At 37.8% G+C, this 23,580-nt stretch overlaps 1 protein-coding gene across 6 annotated transcripts in view; it reads left to right on the top strand.

Annotated features, from left to right (window-relative positions):
- EVI5 (ecotropic viral integration site 5) overlaps positions 1-23,580 on the top strand; it is an 87,259-nt gene that overhangs the window by 46,770 nt on the left and 16,909 nt on the right. For all 6 annotated transcript variants that reach the window (XM_052802267.1, XM_052802264.1, XM_052802262.1 and 3 more), the window contains 2 exons: positions 2,228-2,323; positions 16,205-16,300. In XM_052802267.1, coding sequence (XP_052658227.1) covers positions 2,228-2,323; positions 16,205-16,300 — 192 coding nt within the window. The remainder of the gene's footprint in view (positions 1-2,227; positions 2,324-16,204; positions 16,301-23,580) is intronic.

The following is a 23,580-nucleotide window of genomic DNA, read 5'->3' on the forward strand; positions in this document are numbered from 1 at the left end:
AGCTGAGGTTTGAAGTTGAACGAGAAACATTGTTATGCTTGTCAAACCAAAACCTTGAAACATTACTGGCTTTTTTTTAATGCTAACTACCTGTACAAGAAACCAGTGTGTCCTATAGCTACTATGTAAGACATATGTTACAAGTGTGAAGGGCTACTCTCCAGCAGTAACAACAGACTTGTCATAGCTATAGTCCTTCCAGAAGTAGGTTCGGTATCTGTAATTTTACCAAATAGTGTTGCTACCAACTTAGATTTGGCTTGAAATGCAGATGATGATAGGCAGGTTGAACTGAAAAGACAGTACTGCTGTGTAAATTCCTGAAATAAAGCTATTTAACATGTTACTGATATAACAACTTTGTATTCAAAACTGATGAAGAAAGTTTCAGTCATCTTTCGGGTAATGTCATGGAGCAATTCAGACAAATATTAAGGTGGTGGTTTTTTTTTTCCCTTCCTATTGTTCAAGTCATCTGAAATTATGGTCTAGTTTTATTTCTGTCACTACATCTTGGCTATGTGGCAATATTTCTACTTGAAGAGGTGTATCAAAAAAAGATATATTTGGATTTTCAACTCCCCAATTGTTTTTCTATGCAGAACAAACTGGCACATTGTTTCTGGAGCTTGTATTTTTCTTTAAAGAATAGCTTAAAATACGTAAGCAGAAATTAAAATTTTTGTAGCAAGTTGCATCTCATACCACCTATACGGCAACTGTTTTCTGTCACTGGTGTGTACTGTTATGTTTTCCCCTTTTTATCTGACTATTGCTTCTACAGCAAGGACTTAATTTCAGATTATTTCTTGAACCACAGCACCGATCTTTCTAATCAGTTTTGCTAAAGAATTTACAACGTAAGATTTGTGCCCCCAACCCAGTCTTGTCTTTCCTACTATATCAAGTTTTGTGGTAATTATTGAGAACATGCTCTGTTTCAGAGATAAAGCATCAGTGCCATCTCGAGCAACACTACTGACTCATCTCAGATACCAAACTTAAACCAAGCCAGTCTGTCCTTCAGCTTTCAGTTAAATGCATGCAATCCTGTGGACTTGTGGGTTTGGCTTCATTCAAGCAATCAAGCAGCAGAATTTAGCAATAATGGCTAAACTTTGGCTAGCACATGATGGATTCCTCTGAAATGGACTCCACTGATTACAAATGCTGTTAATTGGATCCTGTAGATGATGTATCTTCATTACAGGAATCCTCTTCAAAACAAACAGCATGTTTTCAAGTAGCTACTATAGATAAGCTTTGGCATATTCAATTCAGTCTCAGCCAAACTGTCTAATGAAGAGTGGTTAAGTACTGTCAGTTTGAAGCAGACATTAAAATAACTGAAATACTGGAACTGATTTACAGTAACTACAGTTTGCAGTTATACCAGTCTGCCATAAAAGTAGGTGTACCTGAGCCTAGTTTGTCTCTTCCCCAGAATTACTTGCACTCCAGCTGGAAGTATTGCTCACTCAGTATCTATACTTCTTTCTCTCTGTGGTTGTGCCAAGCTGCTGACGATACAACATTAATTGTTTTGTGCTGAAGTCTTTAGGACTTGCCCCATCAAACAGAAATAAGGAAATTTCCTTCTCTCTTGTCCAAACTCAAATTGCCTATCATTTACAGGCAAATTTACAGGTTATACTTACACCAGGAGTCTGACTGTAGGTTACTGGCATTAGAATTTTATTCTAAACTGTCTTGCAAATCTTTATTGTATACTGTGACTAAGATAGCTGGACTTAAATAAGGTTGAGAATATCTGGGTTTGTGTTTGGTTTTTTTTTAATTTTTTTTTTTTCATACAAAGAGAATGATGAAATAACTTCTGTGCAGCTTTGCTGTTCATAGATAAAGTCAAAAGTTGAAGCATGAGCTGGTTTTTTGTTGATACTCTTTCTTAATTTACAATATAACATTTCTGGAACACAAGACAGCTGTTTTCTGGACTTCGAAATTGATAACAGCATGTTTTCAAAACTACACTGATTTTTTTGAGATTATTATAGTTTAGAATTGATATTAGATGACTACACAGTTCTATGGGTTAAAATTAAATTTGTGTTCTTTAGAATATGCCTTATCAATAGGTATGATATTTCACACAGCAGTGTATTAAGTTTTCTTTACTTACATGATTTTGGGTAGAGGCAGTGCACAGTCTTTAATCAACTGAAACTGATATTATTTGTTAGCTTCAATCTATTACTACTTTCAGAGTAAAGAAGAAGTGATGGCAGTACGGCTCCGTGAGGCAGACCGCATTGCAGCTGTGGCTGAACTCCAACAGCATATTGCTGAATTAGAAATCCAGGTAACAAGTGATGGCATTAAATGTGTAACTTGATACTGATTACTTTTTGTACTTTGTGGGTTTTTTCTTCCTCCACTTTTTTTCCCTATTAACCTACTGTGAATACAAGGCACTGCTTTGCAAAGTGGTATAATGCTATATTGCTGAGTGTGCCTCCTTTATAAGCCAAGGCTTTAAATCTATCTTATCTACTTGTGAACTGGTAATAATTGCTTCTGTACAAGCACCCAGCTACAGGCTTTTAAACTCAGACTTCTGTATTTGGTTTTTGTCCTGTAATTGGTAATTTTTACTTATTAATAGATTGAAAACATCCTCTGTCCAAAAAATGCACACATTTTGATTCCAGCAACCATTCTTTTCAGTACTTACTGCTATGACCAGTATTGGAGGATTTGTTGTAAAACTCTTTCTCCCTTTATGTGAATCTTGAAACCAGAAAAGTTATTTACTGCTACCATGTCACTGTAGGATCTGAAGATGTATCCTTTGGCCTCTGTGTTGTTCCTTATGCTTTCAGTTCCTTTTGCAGCTTTCACAGTCCCATGAACTCATGGCTCCCTTGATGAGAGAACCAGAAATGACTGTTCTTTATATTTTCTTGGCTTTGAGAAATCATGGTGTCTTACTGTAGTCTGTCCTTTCTATACTTGTATACTGTTGTCCTGTCTGAATTCTGCTGCACCTATCTGCAAAGGTTTTCTTAGTTATTATTCCTAAGTGACAAGCTAGTTACTCGCTAGTTTACTTTTTTTTTTAAACTGGTATTGCTAGTGTCTGTCTTCCCTCTGAAATCTTTCCTTCAAGGTGATGATTTTACTGTATTGTGTCAAAGCCGCCTTTTCCCTGTGATTTCTTGACTACTTGCATCTTTTTCATCTCTTCATATGTGGAATGTACAAATATATTTAATGGAACTTGCATAAAGAATTTGCACGTTGAATATTTTTCTAGTGCAGCAGGCACTAAATTTATTAAAAGATAAAGCAATCATTTCTTTTAATCACATAATGCTTATATAATGCTGTGATCAGTACATTAGAAATACTTAGATAAGTACAGTAAGCATTGCATACCGATCATTTATCATCTAGTAAGATAACAAGAGAGTAGCTGAGTTTAGGTCAATCTTCTACTCATGTGTTAGCGTTCTACTAAAAAAAAAAAAAAAAGAAAAAACTTTAAAGGTTACTTCAAACAATGTGATTTTGTAGGTGAGGAGCCAGTACTCCTTTTGCATTATTTTTACTTTAACATAGCCTTTAAATGCCATCCTGCTTCCATTGTTTGACTGATATGGATCTCCTAAAAAATACTCTAGTCTTGATTTTATGAAATGAAGAAATGGTGAATCCCATAATGATCAGTTGTTTTTTCTGATAGCTTTCACCCAATTAGTATTATGTTCATTTTTTAACATAAATATATCTGACTTGGTTTTCTGTTGTTTGATCAAATCATCAGTGCTCAATCACTTCATAGCTCTCTCCTATTCCCTTTCCATATATCTGCTTAAGCTATGAGTACCAGAATTGCATGCAAATTTTTATAATGTCTTGTCATGAGACAGGTAAAGTTAAGTGCAGGAACGTAATCTATTTCATGACTCTGGCTAATACATCCAAAGATTACACTGTCCCTGTTTTTTCATGATATTGCACTGTCTCATGTTCGGTTGTTTATCCACATCATCTCTCCTTCCTTTTCACTATTACTACTTTGCATGATGCAATCTTTAGTTATGTTTTTCCGTTTTTCTCATATTCTATGTAGCCTTGTTTTTTTGTTTCCTACTAAAGTGCATTTCAAGTTCCAGTCTTTTTGGTTCTTAGATGATCACCTGTTAATGATTTCTTGGTCTGTAGTCTCTTAATAAGATTCTTCATTTTCTGAGCAAATAAGAATGGCTGTGCTTGCTTTGTATACAGTCTGGAGTATGAAGTCATTCTGTGGCTGTTGTTCATGTTTCTAATTTAACGAGTTTGCCCTGTTAGGCTTTTGGCGAACTATTGATCTCAAACTTACACTAGCTTGAAATACAACTTCTTCAGTTGTGAAATACAGGTTTTGAGTGTTAACTGTATAAAGACATTTAAAATAAAAGTGATTTAGTAGAAATAAGTTCCTCTAATGTCAGTTTACTTATTTTTGACACTCTAGATGTGATTTGAAATGCTTTTTTTGGGCTGTGACAGATTTTTTTTTTTTGTAAGATTCTGTAAGCAAATAGGTATTTTTGACCAGTGTGTTTTGCCAGCAAATACGAAACTTACGATCAAAACTTCCTTTTTGGGTACTCATGCTCAAAGGCCTTTGAAACACCTGCACCAAAAAAAAGTAATAATGGAGTTGGAAAGCCTTAACTCCCATAGCTTTTAAACTATAAAACATGCAACTGATAATAGAGCTTAAAGAAAAGCTGCTTTTTAAGGAAATTGAAAATCTAGATAACTTCTTCCTCATTGGAGAAAGAGCTGCCTCCCGTTCTCTTCCATTCAGCTTGTCACTGGAATTGCTGTGAACTGATGTGGGGAGCAGAGGGCCTTTTAATCTGGACTTGCCTAATGACTGGCAATGAAATATTTAATACCATAAATACAATTAGCCAGTCTTGGAGCGTAGGTGTCCATCTCAAAGTTAATTGTGCTTTTAACACGGAGCATCACAAATAGGTCTGCTTGTCATATTGTTTCAAAGCTGATAAAGATGAAGGGAGGAAGTTAATTTACCACATAACCTTCTTTTTTTTGAGGGGGATGGTGCTTTTCTAAGAAGCTGTAGGGATTCAGTGCCAGGTCCACATGGTCCATAGCAATGCTTAAACTAAATTGTGCAGTTTTCTTTTAAATGTTCATGTAGGTGTAGGTGCAAGACACTGGTGTTAAATTTGTAACGCAGAGTATCACTACTCCCACAGAAGAACTGATCTGACGTTACACATAAAAATGCTAGATTTAAATCACAGTTTCTGGGTCGCTCTTAGTTTTGGTTAGTAATAATGACAGAGAGGGAGAAAGAGATAGAACTCTATCATTTAATGGTAGATGTAATTCTGCAGCAAGATGTCAGTTTATTATGATGTTAGGCAGTTATTTTTTACATGTTCTGAATATCATCTTATCTTGGTCAAGCGTTCAGTTCTTGATGCTAAGCTTTTAAACTTTTCTGTAAGCATATTGAAGTGTAAGGAATAGTCCAATACATGATGGATATTCTAAAAACAAAAGAAATGTGTGAGTCATTCCATAGCAAAAGTAACACAAAATTGAAGTGTAACTGAAGTTTATGTTGCATATACCTAAGCCCCAAAAGTGACAAAGAAAAACCCTGAAGTTATATATAAATAAAGGCTTACTTTGTCAGCCTTTTTCTCCTCTATCCTCTCCTTATTTTTCTCTCACTTGCCAGTTCAGCTTATAAAACCCTTGGGAAGCAAACATGACTTGGAAGTATTTAGCAGGCTTCTGGGCTTTGAGCAGGACATCTGAGCAAATTATTAACAAATGACGGATGGATTTTTGGATGGCTGGGCTGCTATTTTTTGTACCTCCACACTGGGGAGAAGCTGTTCTCTTTAATATGATATGTTCTGCTTTCTCACAAAGGTTAGAAGTTCACATCCTATAACTAAATGACTTGTTTTGGCCAAGCTACATGCACTCTCTGATCCCTTTTGTCCCATCCTTTTGTAAGATGTAGAGAGGCAGGGCTAAGGAATGGATATTGTCTCCCTCTATATCTATAGTCAATCAGCAAAACCTCAGGTTTGTTTCCTCAGGGAATGAATCTTTCTTGTTTTCAGCTGAACTGGTCTGATAGCTTCAAACTGCAACAAGCAAATGCTTTTAACTTCTTGATATCAGCCTTTAAAACCCTGTTGCTTTTAGCTTGTGTGTGGTTTCCTAAAGCTGCCAAGAAAAGTCTACCAAGCTTCGCTATACTTCTGGCCTAATAGTAAGTGTCCTTCTGATTGCATATGGGCAGTCCTGTTAGTCCCTTGGTGGTGTTTTTGTTTTTTCCCTGCACTAGTTGAAGGAAGGACAGACTAAATGAGAGAAGAGGCTACAGAGAAATTCAGGCGAGGTCAAGTCAGTTACAAGCTAGAGTCAATCAGCTGGCTAGGGTAAGGAGCACTAGGCCGGTGAAAGTGTAGGCGGACTGGGGAACCAGAGCTGGGGCAGCTGCAGTCTCTGCTCTGCAGCTTAATCCCTCTCCCTCCATTTCTATTCAGGCTGGTGACTTGTAGCATCCTCTTAAAATTATCCATGGCTGGCTTCGGTTGCAGAGTTACAGAGCTCACTGGTAGTACAGAAAACTGTTTTTAGGTCTGAGTAATCTTAAAGCAAAAACTATCTATAAGAATTCATTCTTCTCTTTGTTAGGTTGATCTGGACAGGGGGTAACATCACTTCCTCCTGATGTGTTTCCAGGTAGATTCAGAGAATTTTGTCACATTTACCCTATCTGTAACCGTGTCAAAGCTACTTTGAGAAAAACTGTAAAGGAAATCCATGATTGTGCTAGTTCTCTCCCCCACAATTTAAAGTTTCAGCACTATTTCGTTAGAATTAAGCCTTTCTATGACCTCTGTTTAATAACTTTTCCAAGTACTGACTGTTGAGTAAAGAAATTGTTTCCATCTTTTCAAATTACAGGAAACTTTTTTTTTTCACTCTTATCAATAGTGGTGTGTGATGTTAGTGATGTGTTTTTTGAAAGTCTAGAATGAGTCACTGTAAAGTCACTGAAAGGACACTAGTTACCACATTTACCCTTCTGAATAAACTTCATTTACATTTTTAATGCAGTGTCTTTTAACACAGAGTAAGAATTTTAAAGCCTCCCCTGAAAAGAGGCTGAGGCAGATTGTTACCAAGTAAATATTTCTAAGTCAGAAAAGATCAAACTAAGGGTGGTAGGGAAATGTCCTACCCTCTAGACGTTTTTAGTAAAGATGGTACACTGTTTTCTGAGGAACAGCAACTGGTGTGCCTGGATTTTGACTGCCTATAAAACCATTGTTTTTGTTTTTCTCTGTTTTTAAGTTTGTAGTTATTAAAGTGAAAACAACCTTAGATGCTTTCTTATTATTTAAAATGGCTTATTTTCTTGTTGATGTGTATTTCTTTCCCTGCTCTGATGTGTTCATTAAGAGTGTTTTAGAAAACTTTGTGCTTGTGCTGCTCTTGGGATGAAACACCTGCAACTGAAATTTGATTACATTGATCTTCTGTATCTTATACTTAGACCTTGGCTGAGCAGCAAAAGCAGGCTTAAGGCTTCCAGTGTCTTCCAGGTGGTTTCCAGTGATTGATTGATTTATTTGTTTTTAAACTTTGTTTTATCATGACTACTATATTTGATTTTGGGGGGGTACTATGCAGTAATGGTTTCAGGTATTTAAGATCAGCATGCTTTGAAGCAGCCTGTCCCTGCACTCTTGTGTTGCCAGCTGTGCATCCTGGTCCTATGCTGATTGAGTTTGGAAGGTCTCCACATGCTCAGTAGTTCTCAGTAGCCATCGGGTGTGTTTCTTGAGACTAGCTGCTGCTGCTGCTTTTTAAGGTACAGAAAAGTTGTTTTTCTCTTAGAAGGTCAGACAAAGGAGGATTTAAGTATGATACTACAACCATGAATCTCAACTGATAATTTTTGGTGGGCAGAATTTTTCCTCATTCTAAGCAGCAAATTTTTGGGGAACAGATTTTTCTTCTCAGGAGCTCTCAGTGTAACTCTTGATATGCATGCAAGTACAGTCACTCTAGTACTTCAGAGCAGGCTGAGAGAGGTGAGAGGTTCCAAAACTGAAGGGGCCTAAGTGAGTTCTGTTTTAGCAGCTGATTTTTTTGATCTGTAGGTCTCATTTCCTGCTTCACTGCCCATGCTACTCCCTTTCTATACATAACCTCTGAGGCAGGAGGTTGGGTTGGTTGTGTATTGGCTGCTTACACTGTTACAAGAACCTTTTCCTTGAGCAGAGGTGATACCTGGCTACTAGGGTGTTTGCTTCCCTGATAGAGGGTTTTCTAACCCTGCTAGTGCTGGTGGAGCTGGTCTGTTGGAAGAGATAAGACTGGGGGGAGTTACTAATCTTCAAAAGCAGTGAAATCGAAATCATGGATCTCTAATTACAATGTAACACCAACTGGCATTACTTTTCTAAAAACACTTTTGGGAAAAGGAGGTAGGCACTGCAGTGGTGCCAATATGCAGAAGCAGTACCCCAGGGAAATGGATGTAGAGATCACTCACATATGACCGCAGGGTGCTTTTAAACAAAATTCCTAAATTCCAGAATTGGCTAGCTTTCATTATTTTGCTATTCTGATAATACTCACACTTTGCTTATTGATATGTTATCCAGCTTTTTCACTGTATGTTAATTTTAAACTTAAAATGGCTATTATTTGCCTAGAGACCAGCTATTCTTCTTTGTGTCGTGACCTCCCCTAATACCACAGATTTTCTGTAATAGTGCTCCCCCTCAAAAAAAAAAAAACAAACAAAACCCAAAACCCCACATCCTATGTGTATAATCTTAGATTTAAAAAAAAAAAACATGAAGAGAGAGATTACTAATTGCTTATGCTATTTCCTTCTAAAAGGTGCGATGTTCATACCTTAAAGACTTTTAAATTGTAAGTGGAGTCTTAATATTCACTTTTGAACCAGTATAGTTGATCTGAGTGTTTTCTTCAGAAGTACAAAACTGCTCAAGCACAGTAGGACAAAACTGTTCAAGCACAGTTTAAAACCAATGCTGAGTGAAATGCCTGGTTCCTACTGAAGTAAATGCTACAATAGGAAGCATTCAATTAAATTAACTCAAGCTACATGAAAGCAATTTAATTTTTCTTATGTCAGTGGGGCTGTTTAGTAACTTATGGTGTGCTCTCACCTTGAATACTGTGCAGTTCTGGGCCCCATGATTTAAGAATGTTAAGGTCCTTGAGGGCAACAAAGCTGGTGAAAGGGCTGGAAGGAAAGTCCTATGAGGAGGACCGAAGGACTTTGGGCTTGTCTAGTTTGGAGAAAAGGAGGCTGAGGGGTGACCTCATTGCTCTCTGAGGAGAGAGAAGTGGAGAGGGTACCCTGGCACCCAGCGATAGGACGTGTGGGAATGGTTTAAAGCTGTGCCAGGGGAGGTTTAGTCTGGACATTAGGAAGCATTTCCTTACCAAGAGGGTGGTCAAACACTGGAATAGGCTTCCTAGAGAGATGGTTGATGACCCAAGCCTGTCAGTGCTTAAGAGTCATTTGGACAATTCCCTTAATAACATGCTTTAACTTGGTCAGCCGTGAATTGGTCAGGCTGTTGGCCTAGATGATCGCTGTAGATCCCTTCCAACTGAAATAGTCTATTCTATTATGAGCAAGCTGGACAAGTTTACAGCCAGAGCATATGAAAATGTGATTTAATGGAAACAGAAACCCTTAGATTTTAGGTATTTTAAAAAACTGAAAGTAAAAGCCAGATTCAGAATATAAAAGGGCCTTGAGCAGGGCAGTCAGCTCCCTTTTTTCCTTGGTGGTTTTACAGAAGATAGTTTTTATGTCCTTTGCCCTTGAGCACCCTTACCATTTAAGAGAGTTGAGATGAATTTGGTTTAGCTGTGAAAGACTGGCCAAATCAATCCATCCTAACAGTGTGTGTTTTCCAGCACATCTGCATGGCTCAACATTTGAAGCAAGAAGCTGGCAATAACAATAATATTAGGATTGACAAGAAAGGAAGGTATCAAGAATGTCCTGAATGTGGGCTCCAGCCTCCCTGGCTGCTGGGGTTGGACCATGGAGAGTTCAGGCTTCTGTCCTTTGGGCAAGTAGCCCTCTGTTTGCCAGCTCAAGTTACCCTTTGATCTCAGTAGTTGAGCTTCCATCTGCCATAGCTGGTTCTTAGGCTTAGGTGGCTGAGGCCAGACAAGACTTAATCCATACAAGACTAATTTCTTCCTGCCTGAGCCTAGAAACCTTTTCAACATATACTATTGGACCCTTAGGAGGAGAAATGAATTAATCTGTTCTTTAGAGGGTTATGATACCTGGAAGCAAAATGAAGGATGGCATCAATAGAACAGGAAGAATGGAAAACATGCATGTCCAGAGAAGCAAATGAATGATAGAGGGCTAGGAGTTTTTCCTGGAAGGTTATTATCTTCAGTTGCCCTGCAGTATATCAACTAACTAAATAAACACAACAGCCATATCCTGCAGATAGTGGGCTGAAGATGAAATCTGCAAGAATCCATCAGTGTTATTGTCTAAGGTTCTTACCTTTGTTTCAGCTCCATTCAGTACTTGTTGTATCTTTACTTCTCTGTTTTTGTCTCACTTTCATGTCACTTGCAACCTAGCTAATTCCCTGTCCCTCTATTTCTCGGCCAAGTTTAATTCAGATTCTGAACTAAGACCAAATAGTAACTCTGATATTAATCTCAGTTGCCTCATGACTAGAGATCCGTCTCAAGAGTTAGAAATTATATCTATATAATATAGTTATTATATTTGAAACAGAAAAATCCAAGCTGAAGCTGCTCAAGCTTTCTTAATTAAGATATTAAATGAAATATGAACATAAAATCCTTTGTGCAGTTTCCATGTGTATTCATAAATGTTTGGAGCCTGAGTGTGCTTGCTGTTTCAGGCTTTCACCAATCACAGTGGCATATAGCTGTGCTTTGGCACTGATCTAGTGTCATCTGGAATTATGATGTACAAGTGGGAATCTAACCTGCATGGGGGAAGCATATAGGGTTTATTTTGCAGTGGTGGAGGTTTTCACTATCTCAGGTTGGATGTACCCTGACAATACTCCTTAAAAGAGACTCTAGGATGATATTAAGATCACTTGATTAAAAACAGTAAGAAATAGGTTTTTAAGATAATCAGGAAGTAATAGATAACGTGTCATATAATCTAGGGTAGGTTGAGAAGCAAATCTAGAACTACACAATTTTTGGGAGAAAGTATTCTGTCTTTGTCACAGATACCAACAGATAGTAGGGAAAGCTCTTAATACTGCTTTCTGTCATGTTAAAAGGAACTGGCAGTTGACATTTTTCCCACCAACAATTTTTCCTTGACTTTGTCAAGCTGCCCTAATGAAAAACTAGTGTTAAAGAATATTACTACAAAATTTAAGTTGCTCACATTAAAATTTGCCTTTGATTAACAAATGCACTTCAGAAGCTGGAAATGGCAAGTAATCTCAAAGTAATGCAAATATGAAATGTGACTGGAAAGTGAAACAATTTTGCAGATTATAGTAATATTTTGTACTTGTATGAAAATAAATCTATGTAGTGATGAGAGACACCAATCTCTTCTCACAGTTTTAAAGAATGTTGGGTAACTTAAAGATCAGAATCTGACATATAAAACTACTTTTTATAAAATAAATGTTTTGGTTCATTTGAAACATGTAAACTTTCAGCTGTCTCCTCATTCTTTATTCTCTAAATTAGATTATTTTGGTAAGAATTAAAAAATATTTTAATGTTATAGTGTCTGACCCCTGCATGTTTTCCAGTGGTTTGTTACTGCACCTGCATGAGTGTCTTTTAAATAACTAAATTAATGGCATGATCCACTTAGCTTATTTTAAAAAAAAAAAGTAGACTACATCTTTGCTGTTGTTCAGAGAGATGAACAGCAGCTGTGAAGAAGACTCTGATGCCTTGTCCTAAAATTTCTCCTATGTTGTCCTTCCAATTTACCCACTGCAGAGAGACTTTGTAGCTTAAAGAACATAGGCTTATTTAGTTAGCTAGAAATATCTGATTTCTGTTGCAGCCAGTTAAAAGGATCAGTTTCTGACTTACAGTGTTTTGAACGTCGGAAGAGGAAGTTACAGCATGACTTTTCTTTGAAAAGTATGTTTGTAGAAAGTGACATTGCAGGGTTCCTTTTTTGTGCTAAATACATTTTTGTGAATTGTCAGCTCTACAAAATCTGTAGTTCTGAAAGGAAAACTGAAACTTACTTGCCCTTCACTAATAATGAGGATCTTGCAAGCCACGCTTAAGCCTGACATTCAGCTCTAACTGATTGGAGCTAGAGTCCGTTCTTCCATGAGCAAATATACATGTCAAATATTCTGTGATATCTGCATTAACTTTACGGTGTTATTTATAGAATAAAAAGTAACAATAAAACCACTTAAATATAATGAAAGTGTGTAACTCCCAATATGGTATACTCTATATAGTATACACTAACAGCTTTCAGCTATTTGTGCAGCACCAAACTTTAGCTAGTAAATGTTATTGCTTCTGCTGTTAGTTTATACTGACTTAACTTGGGAATGCCTGTTTCATGTCCTCTTGTGCACCCAGTTTGAATGTAAGCTCAGCTATTTATTACACTTTCATTTTAAAAGAGCTATGGCACCTATCTCCTATTTATGATAAACCTTGCTTTAATCTTGCTTTTTTATACTATACTGTATGGTTACATAGTAACTGTCTAAGGAACCCAAAGCTGCACAAGTCCATGGGACCTGATGAGATGCATCCACAAGTCCTGAGGGAACTGGCAGATGAAGTGGCTAAGCCACTAGCCATCATATTTGAGAAGTCATGTCAGTCTGGGGAATTTCCCACTGACTGGAAAAGGGGAAACATAACCCCCATTTTTAAAAAGGGGAAAAAAGGAAGACCTGCAGAACTGCAGGCCAGTCAGTCTCACCTCTGTGCCCAGCAAGATCATGGAACAGATCCTCCTGGAAACTATGCTAAGGCACATGGAAAATAAGGAGGTGATTGGTGACAGCCAACATGGCTTCACTAAGGGCAAATCATGCCTGACAAATTTGGTGGCCTTCTGCGATGGGGTTACAATGTTGGTGGATAAGGGATGAGCAACTGACATCATCTACCTGGACTTGTCCAAAGCATTTGACACTGCCCTGCATTACATCCTTGTCTCTAATTGGAGAGACATGGATCTGATGGATGGACCACTTGGTGGATAAGGAATTGGCTGGATGGTTGCACTCAAAGGGTTGCAGTCAACAGCTCCATGTCCAAGTGGAGAGCGGTGATGAGTGGCGCCCCTCAGGGGTCAGTATTGGGACTGGTGCTGTTTAACTTCTTTGTGGGCGACGCAGACAGTGAGATTGAGGGCACCCTCAGCCAGTCTGCCGATGACACCAAGCTGTGTGGTGCGGTCAATACGCTGAAGGGAAGGGATGCCATCCAGATGGACCTTGACAGGCTTGAGAGGTGGGCCTGTGTGAACTTCATGAAGTTCAACAAGGCCAAGTGCAAGGTCCTGCACATGGGTTGGGGCAATCCCAAGCACAGATACAGGCTGGGTGATGAGTGGATTGAGAGCAGCCCTGTGGTGAAGGACTTGGGGGTGTTGGTTGATGAGAAGCTCAGCATGACCTGACAATATGCACTCACAGCCCAGAAAGCCAACTGTATCCTGGGCTGCATCAAAAGAAGTGTGACCAGCAGGTTGAGGGAGGTGATTCTTCCCCTCTACTCCGCTCTTGCAAGACCCCACCTGGAGTACTGCGTTCAGCTCTGGGGCCCTCAGCATAAGGAGGACATGGACCTGTTGGAGCAGGTCAAGAGGAGGGCCACAAAGATGATCAGAGGGCTGGAGCAGCTCTCCTATGAGGACAGGCTGAGAGAGTTGGGGTTGTTCAGCCTGGAGAAGAGAAGGTTCCAGGGAGACCTTATAGCAGCCTCCCAGTACCTAAAGGTACGGCCTGCAAGAAAGCTGGAGAGGGACTTTTTTCAAGGGCATGTAGTGATAGGAGAGGGGGTAATGGCTTTAAACTGAAAGAAGGTAAATTTAGATTAGATGTAGGGAAGAAGTTCTTCACTGTGAAGGTGGTGAGGCACTGGAACAGGTTGCCCAGAGAGGTGGTAGATGCCCATCCTTGGAAGTGTTCAAGGCCAGGTTGGATGGGGCTTTGAGCAACCTGGTTAGTGGAAAGTGTCCCTGCCCACAGCAGGGGGTTGGAACTAGATGATCTTTAAGGTCCCTTCCAACCCAAACCATGCTATGAATTTGGAGTCCACAGAAGAAGAGGCTTAAATGGAAAAGTCAGGGTTTCAAACAGAGGGAAAGGACTTAGACAAGCATTTCTCCCATATATTCCTGCTACCACGAGAGATAAGGTCATTGTCATTGTCTGGAATCTTAGTTTCTGACAGCAATGAAGCTTTTTCTATATACAGATGTAAACAGCATTCTTTTTAATCTGCAGGTTATGTTGCTTCTGTTTTGGTTTCTCCAATACCAGTAGTCATCCTTGTAAAGAGAGATGATGGGTTTATGTTTTTGGGGGTTTTTTTTAACCTATTTAGGACAGGAACAATTAGTAAGGTTGTTAATAATTTTTTTTGTGAATTTGAGCCATAGGTTGCCTTGGAAGCTAGGTTCAATGTGGAATTACGCATTAAAGGATCTTGTGCCTCCATGTTGCAGATTCTGTGAATTAGTAGTGAATATGACAGAGTTATTTTTCGAATAACATTGTAATGCATACCCTGTTGCAAGAAAAACAGTCTCAAATTAGAGAAATTGCTTTGAGATTGCCAACACTGTCAGTGCTCAAGGTTGTTCTCTTCATGCAGCAAAAGTATTTGGAAGGTGGTATATTGTCCCTTCCCCTAACATCCTGGTACTCGTTCTGTCCTGGTATTGGTATTTCAGAGGGATGTTTTAAAAGAACCTCTCCATTAAAGCTTTTTGTCTTGTATTTTGAGGAATAGTTGACACCTTTCATTCTAAAAGGTATTTAAATTCTGTTTGCAAATGACTTTGACCTTGCCTGTTGTTGAAATTAACTGTTTGCTTTCCTAAAGTATAATTAAAACTTCAGCAAAATGAGCTACAGGTAGAAGAAACAGATATTCCCATTATATTTATATTTCTGTAATATATTGGTTGTATGTGATTTACAGTCAAGGTAAAGATTTATATAAAATCAAGGTGCTTCTGTTCTCTAAAGCTGGTGGCTGCTTCAGAAATTACTCAGCTAGGAAAAAAACCAAAACCTGCTGCTCTTGACTTACTAGTAGCAAACTGAAGACATGGGCTGCCTTCTCCATCAAGGGTGGTTATTTATCTCGGATCTGCCAAGTTTGGTTCAGTCACATTAGGATTCCCTTTAGAGACAAGCTGAAAGTTAGTGTTGCAGGCATTCAAGTGCAGATGACACCTTCCTGAGCATCTTGAAACTTAGGAGCTGCATTTGGTTGACAAAACGAGGGAAATCTCACATTCCTCTGGCTTTTTTTACTTGAGAATTTTTCTCTGTACCTCTCACAGCATTGGTGCTAGGGGATGTACCTTTCTTCACCTGCACTTTCTGGAACTCCTGTATGATAAATACCACCATATTTTCTATGTTACAACTTTTTTTTTTAGGGTAGAAAAAAAGCTTGTCATATGTAGTGTTTCCCAGCGCATGTCCTACAATGCAAGGAAAGAACATGTTTTGTTTACTTGCCACTTGGAGACAAAGGGAAATTCCTTGTTACTAAATGAAAGCTTTACATTAGTGAAAATAACGTACACTAAGATACATTCCATATATTGATAACATTCTGTAGGATGCTTTACTAAATTGCACATGCAACCTCATGTACATTGGATGTGAATTCCGCCTGTGAAGCTTTGTTAATTCTTCATGCTCCGCCATAGAATCCTGCCTGTACTATGGTTGGTATTGAGAGGGTCAACTTGGTCTGAGCTGTCGACACCCCTACATACCTGCTGTAACTTCAACCAAATGAAAATTGCTGGATGGTGTCTGTGAATAGCTTCTCTTTGTGACAAAAATATGCAGACAGTTAAAATAAGATTTTTAATATAGTATATCCGTGAATAACTTGAATAAGACTCTTTTTTTAACCAAAACAGAAAGAAGAAGGAAAAATTCAAGGGCAGCTTAATAAATCTGATTCTAACCAGTACATCAGAGAACTGAAAGATCAGATAGCTGAGCTGCATCATGAGGTAAGTGATAAAATGCTACTGTCTCTGATCACTTGCACCTTTTGTCCTGTCTTTCATTTGTAGCAGGTTTTGCTTATCTAATAGTTATTACAGCTTCAGTACCTGATTTTGCAAACATATGTTGTTTTAAATGAATGTAATAAAACTAACTCTTACATGTGAATCTTGCCCTTATCCTGGGATGTAAGAGAACAAAAAATGGCTTAGTTATGTGATTTGACATTAAATGAGATCAGCATTTATGTTCCATCTTGTTTTTTTCCTTCATCTCATGAGTTGATCATATTTTACTGTTGCATTTGCTGCGTTTGGGGCTGCGTGCATGAAAATAAGCCCCTTTATGTCTTTATTTGCTACAACTTTTAAGGTTAATTTGGTTAGAAACTAAATTGCATTTGTGCAAGTAGAAGAGTCCATGTGTAGATTTTTCTTGGCTCTTGCTGTTGTGAGGATGAATTTTACGTGATAGTGTACTGAGATTGCTTAAAAAGAAAAAGGATGCTTGCTTAATATCAGTTAACAGATTTTTAAGTTCTAAACTGCCAAAACCTTCAACCTATGAAATTTCTGTCTTCAAACTTCCTTGCTCTAATAGTTGTAGTAACTTTCTGTTAGTTAAAAAGATCAGAAGGTCCTGAAACCAAAATGGCTTATGTAACTACTGTGCTCGCTGGCTCATTTCAGTTCATCCTGCATTGTGAAGAAATGTCTCTACCTAATACTACACTGTGTGCAAAATGCCCAGTCATCTTTGCATTGTAGTCTGCTTCTGTTTCCATATGCCTTCTAACGCACAGCTCTGATAGTGTTGCTTAAAACCGTAGTATCATAGAGCAATACAACCTAATTTTTTTTTGTTGGCTTTTTGCTTTTGTTAAATACACACATCCTTTCTTTAAGTGTAGGTAGTGTTTTCATAACAATCTTACTGGATTCAACCGTTTAGGACCAATCCCTTGAGAGTTACAACATAGTGGAGGATCTTGGAATGCTGTCTATGGTATAGATTGAGGATAGTCTCTGGGGCCATCAGTCCAGCACCTTTACCAATCATTAAGCTTACTTAAAAACAAATTTAAAAATCAATAACCTGGCTTTTTCCAGTCAAGGACTATGACTAGCTTGCTTTGTTTCTTATGAGAAAGTAAGTTGCTTGTAGAAATCCCAGAAAGCCAGATATTTTGCATATTTTGCATGATGAATAAATAAGGCACTGTACTGACTTTTTCCTCCACTCAGTGTAGGTTTAAAAGGTAAGAAACCACTACTTTGGAGGAAAAGTAAAATTACTGTTGGAAAACTGTTGCATAATTTTCTCTATACAAGCATTTGTCATATGCCTGGCTGGCCAACTCAATTATCATAAAGGCATACAACTGTGTACGTGTCTAAGGTCTATAAGTTAATGCAAACAGGTTGGAATGAAGATGAGTTTTGTTAGCTCACGGAACAGTGATAATTCTGAGTAGTACCAGTGATTCCTAAACAGTTAAGTCTACACAAATCTTTATTAGCACTTTAATTTGATTGAAAGAAAATACCAGCTAGGGAGAATATGAATTTCAAAAATAGCAGAGTTTGAGTAATTCCATGTAGAAGAGCAGTCTTCTTCCAGCTGTGTGCTTTCTTGTGGCTTAATTTTTAACTTCCAAACTGGGTAAACACTATAGGAACAAAGTATCTCATTCTAGGATAAATAGAAACAGGAGGAGGAGACTCTCTATGTAGTAGACATTTTCTACATAGGCAGCATTTCTGAATGCTTCCTTATACAAAGTTTCTTAAAGCCTGGAAGTCCTTGTTTACTAATGACTCTCTTTTTTTTTTTTTTTTTTTTCCTTACTATTACATATCTATTTGTCTAGTTTTTATTCAAAAACTTTGGAGGGAAAGTAATATTTCATGCACAATCCTTTAGTTTGAGCATAACCGACTGGACTGATTTTGAGATAACGTAAGGTTAAGTCTGAAATGTATGTAGTATTTATAGGTAAGTTGCTGCTAATAAATAATAATCAAGTCTTGGATTAATGTAGCTGCGAAGTAAAGAACTGTGCTTGCAGTTCTTCCTGAAACAGCACAATCTGAATAAAATGGCAATAGAAAGAGGCAAAAATGTTTGCCCTCAATTGTTAAATGTTAGGATTAGTATCATTTAGTCAATACCAATTAAATAAACCAACTTTTTTAGATCTGCACTGAAGTGTCTTCAGGTGTCGATCCATTAATGACCGTGTTCTTTGCTTTTCGGCTAGCTGCTTTTTGATTCTACTTCTGCAAAAGCTAAAAGAAACGTTACCAATTTGCAAATTCATCTTCCTGAAGATAGGCTGATGGTGTACGTGACATGCTGACCACAACCTCCCAACTGGTTAACATGTAAAAGGCACTGGTAAAGGAACAGAGTTCTTGGTGACTGCATGGTTACCATCTAATATATTATAAACTGGACATAAATTAATGCAAAAGTTATAGTTTAAGGTCGGGGTGGGATGGGCGTGTGTGAAACAAGATTAAATGTCTTGGCATGGCAGTGTTGATTCCACTTATTGAACTTCTTTTTTTTTGTTGTCTCCATTACTGCATTTTTACAGAAGTTTACATCAGAAGACTTGCAGGTTCTCCATCTGAAGGATGGAACAAAATAATGAACAAATCCTATATTGAATATAAGTAACTGCAAACTAAGTCCATATTCTGGCCTTCTGATAAACACTATTTCATGTCTTTGGCCAGCAATCTGAATGCATATGTTCCTGTATCAGTGGAACCTGGAGGAGCTAGATACTTCAATTCTATCTTGTGATATGATCCATCAGATGGTGATGGTACCAAGATGTGTCAACAGCATGATCCATCCTAATTGCAGAGTTCCAGGGAAAGGTCTACTGTTCCATCAGTGTTTGCAAGCCAGGCTAGTAGCCAGGGACAGGGCAAACCTAGAATACCAGTGAGGAACACCAATAAGGAACACCGGAGAATGGCAAAGAGAGGGTTACTATTACTGCCCAGGATCTAAAGCTGAATCCTCCCCACTAAAAGGGGGGGGGGGGGGGGCGGTTACTACAGCACAGGTGCAACAGGCTGCTGCTGTGACCCCTCTTGACTTTGTAGTGGAGGAAACTTTGACCCTCAGATTTCAGCTATTTCTCTCACCCGTTCCAGCATGGTAACCTAAATCAGCTACATATCAGAATGCTGCATATAATTTCAGATGATTAATTTTATTTTAAAAAAGTTTTGTCTGTACTTTTAAAAACTTTGAACCAATTGCCCTTTGTTGTAACCTGAATCCATTGATTAATTTTGGTCTTCCTTTTCCAAGCTCAAAATTTTGCATGCCTCTTAAATATGGTGCAGCTTGCTGCCTAAAGGATAAATTGCAGCTGCTTTTATTACTCATCTAGGAATAGTAATGCTACAGTCAGTCTTCAGATCATATTATAAGAAGACTTATTTGTAGTAAATTCAAGCAGTTGTGTTCTTGTTACTGAGTAAAACTGCATATACTGGAAATTGGTAGTATGGCATCCAAAACTGAACCAATGAGGCACACTGCTATTAAATGTACAAGGTAAATTAAATAGAAAAAGATTATGCCTTTTTTCTTACCTTTCAAATAAAGTAAAATAACTAACTATAAATGGAATTACTATATTGGATTTTTGGTTTGGTCTGACAAGATACCTGCCTGATTCCTTTTATACTAATCAGTGGACTTCTGTAGCATGGTAAGGTGAATTGTATATTGACTACTTCACAATAGCTCTTAAACTTGTATTTGATGAACACTTCAGGAGAGCAAACACACAAAATCTAGAGCTTTGAGAACATTGTAACAAGACTTGTGTTGTAGACTTGTACTCTATGCACACCATGTGAGATCTGCTCACATGCAGCTCTTTACACTAACTTGAGTAACCAAATATGGGTTAGAATCAAAATACTGAACATAATTTATATTAATATGTAAAATGCTGAATTCATACTTAAATTCCTCAGTGCAGCCGTAACTTCACTCGGAGTTCACATACATGTAGATCAATTATTAACTTGCAATTTTAACTTTAGTAAATACATCAGTCATTTTTATGTTCATTCCCTAGAAAGTTACTGACAGCTATGCTTTAATCTTTTACACAACCTATCAACATTCGAAGATCAGCTGGCACATAACGGAAGGACACTCAGACTGCAGTATTTCTAGTTAGCCAACAGCTAATCCTGTGAAGAGTTGTGTACATTTAGTGTCATGTGCTGCACTTCCTTTCCTCCTTACTGGCTGAGTTGCTTTATTGGGCACAAAGCTGTTAGATGCTTATGCCTTAGGGCTTTGTTGTTGAAGGCTGAAACTAGTGTGAAAACCTGAAATTTTGAGGATTGTCACAAACAGGAAGTTATGATGTAAACTTCTTTCAGAGCTTTTAATATGCACTAGACTTAGACACTTTGCTTACCTTTCCAGAAATTTGTGTCCCCTTGCCATTTTTTCTTTTCATTAATTTAAGTCTTTCTACCTAGCATTTCCTTTCTTCCTCCATTTTCCTTCCATTCTTAAAGCTATCTCTACAGCATTGTTGACTTCTAGCTTAGTAGGATTTTAACCTAAAAGGCTTTTCCCTTGTGTAGACCCAACAGGCTGCAGCTGCTGTGAAGCAACTTTGTTACTCTTGTCAGTAAGTACACAAGGTTGCTTGTCCTGTCTTGTGACACAAGAGAAAAAAGGTCTGCTGAGCACTATACTCTGTCACTTGACCTTACAGTTAATGTGCTTTAACTGATGTAACATAAATGGCATGAGTATACAGGCACTGCAAGATCTGTACTGTGGGTTACATACTCAGGCTGCACAAGGAGTGCTAGTACTTCACAGAAGTTGCCTTTGATTAGACACTGAAATCTTAAGTGAAAGCAGCTTTTGTGAAACACTTTTAATATTCAAGAGAGTATCCCACTTCAGTAGGTAGTACTGAAGTAAAGCAGTTACTGTATGTGGAAAAGAATATGTAGAAAGTTTGGACTGTTACAAGTTTCCATTAAGTTGAAGGCTTAAGAAAAACTAAGATAAATCTTGAACTAGTTGTTATTCATTTCAACGTAAACCACTGGGGAAAAAAGGAGGAGGTTCTTTCTAGTTTGCCACTTTTTACTTTTAATTCAAACTGAATGGAATTTAATGATTTATAAACTGCTGAAGTTCTGCATTTCATGCACTACGCCTCTGTACATGCAGTCACTTTATATATATTACACAGCAGCTGTCTGCTTCCTGTTGGATGTTGCAAGGCTTGTATGTGTTACCTAGATTACAGGAGTGGTACAAAAGATTAGAATTGACGTGCTTACCCACAAACTACACTGGCAGACCACAAGACACCTTTGGAGACAAAAGCAAGTGGTTTCCAGTCTTACATACATTGTGATTTAGGACTGAATTGCTTAAGTTTAAATTGTATTTCAAGTGAAACTTTGTAAAGTTTGTGTTTGCCATACTGCTAGCTGATTTTTGTGTCTCTTGGAATGCATTAATGAGTTTGTTTTGCTGAAAAATTTCAGTCTTATTTATATTACTACAGTATTTCAAATGTAGGTTTGTTTTAATCTTGTGACAGTTTTCATATTAAAATGTATTCAAGTCCACAAAAGCAGGTAGCCTCTACAATTTGGGATTGCGGAGCATTATTCCATGAGGCTGTGATTCTACTATGTGCATTAAGGGACAGCTTTATGAAGGGGAGCAGCAACATACAGAAACTTAGTGCTTCCTTCGCTTAGCATGTATTTTTTTCCTTAGAAAGCAGGAATATGGATGCTGAAGATAGCTCTTTAAAATCAATTCTTAATAACATTTTCCTATACTTGAGGGATCCAGTGTTGGGGGTTTTTTTTTAGCTTGGAAGCAGTTGAAGAATACTCAGAGCTTAATGATGTGTTTTTGTTTTGGGGTTTTTTTGACAAATTATTTGGCATTTTTTTCATACAAAATATTCTTAATAATCCTGGTACCTTTTGCTCTTGATCTATATTCTTAGGTTAAAAAAAAAAGATTTCCAGATAAAAGGTTTCAGACCTCAATAGAGTCAAGGAGACTGGCGGAGGAGAGAAGGAGGTTTCTGGGAATTTATCTGCAATTTTTGTCTTCAATTTCAGTAGAGCTTTCAAAAGATATTGGGATGTTTCTTTCCTTTATCTCTTGCCATTCCCAGGGGATAAAAAACTGACTGAATTAGGACTTGACTGAACTAATGCTAAAAGCATAATAAACACAAAGTTACCCGGGAAGATAACTGAAGCAAAATAGAAAGTTTTGAAATTAACTGACTTGTTTCGTTGTGCCATTTCTTTTGCTTCTCATAATGTTCTAGCTGTTTAGTCACCTTCAGCAGCCAGTGCAACTTGTGACCCTAAGGAGGAGGATCAGCTAATTCCTACTCACCTACTTCTGGTGTCTAGACAACATTAGTAAATTGAGATGGCTGGGGATTTTTTCATCCAAGGAATTTGAATGGGGGGGGTATAAAATATTCAAACTGTAAGTGGCGTGAAGAAGATGGGTAGGGAGCATTTGTTCACTTCTCTTCCAGTGCAAGGATTAGGATCTTCAAATGAAACTGGAGGTGTGTTGAAAAAACACTAGAGCATATGATTTTTGCAAATTTAAAAGATTAAATTCTTTTAGATCCAAAATCATTCCACATACTAAAATCCATGTTAATACAGATTGGAAAAAATAACGGCCTAAGTTCATGGGGGAAAAAAAATAATCCCCAGAGATGCACAGATGTCAGATGTATATTTGAAAAATGGGCTCCTTGCCCCAGTTTGGGAAGAACATTCTGGAAAAGTATACTTGCCTATTGTTACATTCTTTCCCAGGCATCTGCAATTGACCAATGTCAGAGACAGAATATGGAGCTAGTTTTCTCCTACCTGTTCCTCTTAACAAATAGTTACTTGAAATATTTTGAGAGGAGGCAAGGATGAGATTGTTTTCTACTGTGCAAATCTTATGCATGTGGTTTTGGTATTTGAATGAAAAACAAAATCCTGATGTTAGTGTGGCACACTGTTCCAACAGTTAGAAAACCCTCTGCAAAATGCCCATGTTAACAATATTTAAGGATGGCTGATGGAAAAGAACAAGATGACAGATGACTGGAGCATTATTATTTCACCAAAATAATTTTTTGAGGCTTTTAAAAGGCTTTATAATAGTAACTTTAAGTGAAATTCTGGTGATTAAATTCTTGCATATTGACAATGCAGAAAAGGGGGGATTT

The sequence above is a fragment of the Harpia harpyja genome, chromosome 11 (genome assembly GCF_026419915.1).
Source record: "Harpia harpyja isolate bHarHar1 chromosome 11, bHarHar1 primary haplotype, whole genome shotgun sequence".
NCBI classification, from domain to species: Eukaryota; Metazoa; Chordata; class Aves; order Accipitriformes; family Accipitridae; genus Harpia; species Harpia harpyja.